The sequence below is a fragment of the Colias philodice genome, chromosome 11, assembly GCF_061535455.1.
Source record: "Colias philodice isolate Cphi_HAF_F1 chromosome 11, ilColPhil1 Martin Lab GWU primary, whole genome shotgun sequence".
NCBI lineage: Eukaryota > Metazoa > Arthropoda > Insecta > Lepidoptera > Pieridae > Colias > Colias philodice.
Window position 1 is genome coordinate 10,149,465 of NC_143096.1, and position 5,889 is coordinate 10,155,353.

At 40.6% G+C, this 5,889-nt stretch overlaps 1 protein-coding gene across 1 annotated transcript; it reads left to right on the top strand.

Moving 5' to 3' along the window:
- Nucleotides 1-1,112: 1,112 nt before the first annotated feature.
- LOC149484831 (uncharacterized) lies at nt 1,113-2,567 on the top strand. The gene has a single exon (XM_089700799.1). It carries the CDS (start codon nt 1,131-1,133, stop codon nt 2,565-2,567), a length of 1,437 nt encoding a protein of 478 aa, XP_089556925.1. The 5' UTR covers nt 1,113-1,130.
- Nucleotides 2,568-5,889: the final 3,322 nt, after the last annotated feature.

Sequence of the window (5,889 nt, forward strand, 5' to 3'; positions counted from 1 at the left end):
AGGGCAGCGCGCTCCATCTTAGGCCACATCTCAGCTTACCATCAGGCGAGATCGTGGCCAAGCACTCCCCTATTGTACTGTAAAAAAAAATATCTTATTCCACTTTAAGCATTAGGATTGACCAACAATAATCGTATTCCACAGTAGAATAAAGAATTCCTTAAAAATGTAATTTGTAGAAATCTACGGGACTGGTACGAACTCCAGTTAACAAGTTACTATGACCAGGTGGTTACAAGTAATATTTTAAAGTATTTAATCCGAAGACAAAAGGTAGAATAGAACTTTTAAACTGATCTGTAACAAGTTCAAATGTTACAAAACCCTTAAGAAAAAGAAAGTTTGAAAAGCGCGGACAAATTTATTAAAGTATTTTACACTATATTTTGCACTAAATCTAAGTAATGGCTGATAACGTTCGAGCGTGCTGGTGAAAAGTTATTAATTTCAACTTGGAAGAAATATTATGGTTCTATTGTTGTTTTAAGTGCTGTTGTAATTTAAAAGTTGATCCTTTTATATCTAGGAAACTGTTGAATCTTGTCTTGTTTATCTTTTTCTTGATTACATTGAAAATGGGATCTGTAATCGACTTATAGGATTTATTTATTTTCTTTTTGCTCCTTTCAATGGATTACAGATTGCATGTAGCTAACGTACAATATTTCTACTGTTTTTCACCAACAACTACTAAACTTCTACAGCCGTACAAATAAAAACTTGCTTATTCAAACCTTATGCAATGCATAGATATGATATGGATATGATAAGAATAAATAAAGAATAAGGATGTCATAATTTCTTACAAATAAATTTGGAATAACGTCGATGTAACCATGGTCACGCTATGCAATAGGCGCGAAGCGGCAACGTCACAATTCATTCACAAAATTATGAAAAACATTGAAATTGTCTACGGTTAAGCCTTGGTGCTGTCATTTTGCTGACGCTCGTTTGACTTCGTCGAAGAGACTTTGACATTTGGCGTGATTTCTGTCACACGTGTTTGGGTTATTAATTTAGTGTTTTGGCTATTTTAACAATAATATATTCACTTTGAGCTGTTTTGTGTTCGTCTTTAAGTGTTTAGTCTGTGGTTATAGTGGTAAGTGTACTAACAATTCACTAATATGGGCCCTGATCCACCCGATCCTAAACCCCCGGACGTCCAGGAAAGAAGCATGGAATTGGACATCTCTCAGAATAAGAGGCAAAGGTGTCCGTCACCTGAGTCTACAGATGAATCTCCAACCAAACGCTTTGTTCCATCTGATCCCATTTCACTTGTTAATCCGTCTATATTTGTTGATCCTATTTTAAATAATCCTATAAGATATAGTGGTGATGAAGTTGGACCATACATTGTCCACGTATCTCGCATAGAAAACGATCCTTCTGCCGGCCTGTCCATCCGTCCGATCAAATTTGGATCTTTCTTATATAGCCAAAAAGTACCTAATATTTTAAGAGACGGAGTAAAATCTGTTGGCCGCAACAGGATATCGGTTGAGTTTGCATCAGCTGAGGATGCTAATAATTTTTTATCTTTACCTGCTTTGGCTGAAGCTAAATTTAAGGCATTCATTCCTACCTATCATATCACCCGCATGGGTATTGTAAAAGGAATACCGATAGAATGGACCATGGATGATTTGGTGGAGTGTGCAGAATTCCCTAACAGGCACGGTCGCATACTTAAAGCACGTAGACTTAACAAAAAAGCTAGCCTTGATGGAATTACAACTTGGGTTCCATCCCAAACGGTGGTTCTAACTTTCTTAGGTCAAGCAATGCCATCAAAAATCTATTGTAGATACACTTCACTTCCTGTAGAAATTTACCATTACCCTACCATCCAGTGCCACAAGTGCTGTCGCTTTGGGCATATCCGCGACCAGTGCCGCTCAAAAGAGAGGTGCTACAAATGTACACAAAACCACTCGGGTGACTCCTGTCCCATTCTTGAATCTCAAGCACTATGTGTCCATTGCAATGGCACTCACTTTGCCATTGACAAAAATTGCCCGGAACACAGCCGGCAAAAGTCAATTAAACTTTTGATGGCCACAGAAGGTATCTCATTCGAGGAAGCCTCTAAGCTTACCCCTTCAGTGTACAGACCCTTTTCGGAAACAGCCAGTTTCGTTTTTGCGCCTAGATCACAACAATCACCTGTTTTCCCCACCCCTTCTATGAAACAATCCAATAGTGTTCGTCAAACTCGTCCTCTTAATAAAACTTCATACAAAAAGACCTATTCGATACCCCCTCGCACTCATGCACCACTAGGTAAAACATATGATGTAGCTGCACACCGCCAAATAACTCAGGAATTACCCTCTACTCAACCGAATGGTTGCGCTTTATCCCAAAACCCAGACCCCCCGGTGGTACTTAGCTCTAATGTTGAGCTTTATGTTTCAGCCTTAGAAACTTTTCTTAAAAAAACAGATTCAATACCGACCAACGTTGCCCATAGACTTATAAATCTCATCTCCCTATTTAACAGTAATGGCCCTCACAATCCTCCAGTGGAACGCTCAAAGCATTCGTCCGAAATGTCATGAAGTACTTGACCTTATTTCAACCCACAACCCTATAGCTTTTGCCATCTCGGAGACATGGCTAGTTCCCGGAAGTCACTTTCGGATTCCTGGCTTTTTCTGTCTGCGAGATGACAGAGCCGATGGGTATGCTGGAACAGCACTTTTACTTAAACATTGTTTAAATTTCTCTCGTATTCTATTGCCTATGCATGATCAGCGTATTAACGCTGTGGCTGCAAGATGCAATAATGTCTCTATTATTTCTGTCTACATTTCTCATCCTCATCCTTCTATTATACCTGATCTTTCACTTATATTTTCCTCCGTACCGTCTCCTCTTTTAGTATTGGGCGATTTTAATGCTCAGCACACTTCTTGGGGATCTTCTGTTTGCAATACATTTGGGCACCTGCTAATGGATCTGCTTGATGACCTTGACCTCTGTGTAATTAACGATGGATCTCCCACTAGGAGAGTCCTTCCTAATCAGAGTCTCTCCTCTGTAGTTGATCTATGTATTTGTTCTTCCTCCTTGGCTCCATCCCTCACCAATTTAACTCTTTCTAGTACTCATGGTAGCGACCACTTTCCTCTTCTCTCTTCCCTTTCCCAGTCTGTTATCCCATTGACTTCCCCTTTCCCACCCCTACTCATGTATAGACTGTGTAAAGCAAACTGGCAGGATTATGCTACTGGTCTTGACAATCTGGTTGAGTCCCTTCCTTCCGTTTCTCTTCATAACAATTTATGTACTTATTCTGACTTTGTGGATTGTATTAAAAACGCAGCAGCGAATAACATCCCTCTTAAATCCGTTTCCAACTCTGGTTCTCGCAAAGTCTCTCCGCCATGGTGGGACGATGAATGCTCAACTTCTGTCAACTCAAGGAGAGAGGCCGAAATTCAGTACAATGCTTCCATGTCCGTTGAAAATTTTATACATTATAAAAGAATAGCCGCGCGTACCAAGCTTTTTCTTAAAAATAAAAAGAAAGCAGGCTGGCTATCATTTTGCGAGAGTCTGTCGCCTAGAACACCTGCATCAGTTATTTGGAAGAACATACGTAAATTTCGTGGCTCTCTTTCTTGTAACGACATAGATTCCAATGACTCCTCAGTGTGGCTTGAAGAGTTTGCTGATAAGTTCTCCCCTCCCTTTGTTCCTTCTTTAGATTCTTTTCCTATGGCCACTGGTCCGCTCGTCTCATCTCATGACAACAATATGGAAGCCATATTCTCCCTGGAAGAGCTAAATGTATCCCTTAGCGGCCTTTTAGACTCTTCTCCCGGATTAGATGGCATTCCTTATTCTTTCATACGCCAATCCGGTCCCATAGCCAAGCAGTACTTTTTAAACTTAGTAAACTCCTTTTATGAATTCGGTTACATCCCTGACTCTTGGAAATCACATCTCATAATTCCTTTACTAAAACCAGGTAAACAAGCCTGTTGTGCCGACTCATATCGACCAATCGCTCTTTCTTCGTGTCTGTCTAAGATAGCTGAACATATGGTTAAAAATAGACTCGAGTGGCTTGTAGAAAATAGGAGACTGTTATCCGGGTCTCAATTTGGATTTAGAAAGGGTATGAGCGTACTGGATTGTTTAGGCATTTTATCCACTGACATTCGATCGGCCTTTGAAAGAAAGCAGTATTTGGTAGGCGTTTTTTTAGATATAGCGTCAGCCTACGACAGTGTACTTCTTCCGGTACTCAGAAACAAACTGTTACAGCTGAGTATCCCAGTGAGGATGATACGATTTATCTGCAATCTTTTAATGTCAAGATCCATTCAAGTGCGTCATAACTCTCATATTTCTTCCACTAGGCTTACCTGGAAGGGGCTCCCTCAAGGATCGGTATTAAGTCCTCTCCTATATGCTATCTACACTTTCAACTTGGACACGACGGTCACATCATTCTGTGACATACTTCAATATGCAGACGACATAACCTTATTTGCTCAGTCCCATGACATGGATGAAATCACCTCGCGCCTTAATTCAGCTTTGTCGTATCTTCGTGATTGGCTGTCGGATCATGGTATGACTGTATCTGTACCAAAATGTTGTGTTGTAGTTTTCACTAAAAAGCGCCACATTCCCGCACCAACCTTAATACTGGGCGATGAACCAATTCCAGTCACTAATAAAGTTAAGTATCTAGGCGTTATATTGGATTCAAGGTTATCTGGTTCCCCACATGTTAACTACATTAGTCAGAAATGCGAAAAAGGGATTAATATATTACGATCTCTGGCAGGAGTATGGTGGGGGGCCCACCCATACTGTCAGAAACTTATTTATAATGCTGTGGTGCGTAGTCACTTAGACTATGCTTCTTTCATACTCGATCCATGCAATAAGACGGCACTGAATAAACTAGACAAAGTGCAATCTCGTTGTCTACGCTTGATTACCGGTGCAATGAAATCTACCCCGGTTAACGCCCTGCAGGTTGAGTGTGTTGACCCTCCCCTAGCTCTCCGCAGACAGTATCTGTGTGATAAATATTTTTTTAAATCCATCTATAACTCTTCCCATATCCTTTGGCCCAAACTCCATAATCTCCTTCAAATCTCCACTAATCAAAATCTCCGACCCTCTGCTAATTTTTCTTGTTTACTAAAAAGCTTCATAAGATTCACCCGTCTGCCTGATCCTACTGTTCAGTTTGAACTTTATCCTCTCTTCTCCGTTAACTTCCAGTCACTTACGTACAATCCACCCATACTTTTAAATTGTGGCATAACTAAAGATACAATTAACGCTAATGCTACATTTAATGAAATTGTAGCCAATAAATGGCCCAATTGGCACCTCTTTTTTACCGATGCCTCAAAAATGTCCGATATGTCATGTGTGGGAGTCGCTGTTTGGTACCCTCAATCCAGCATTATTCTCCAGTTTAAGTGCCCCCCTTTATCCACTGTTTACACTGGTGAAGCTACAGGCATTCTCGAAGCCCTCAATTTCATTAACTCTCACAACCTTGATAAAGCGGTTATATTTTCCGACTCATTAAGCTGCCTCCAAGCCCTTCTATCTAACCCTTTTCGATCTAAATCCTGTCACCCCTTGATTTTAAGAATACGTGTGGTGCTTCTAAATTGCCTCAATAAGGGTCTCCACATTCAAATCACTTACATACCAGGTCATACTGGTATAGGCGGTAATGAGATGGCTGACTCTTTGGCTAAGTCTGCTACGCAAGTGGGTTGCAATACTCACTTCAGTAATTATAGTCAAGACCTTGTTCCACTATCAAAACTGCGTTTGGATGGGAAGTGGTTGAATCTTTGGCAAGAGTCCAGCCGCACTAAAGGTAAATTCTATTGGGAT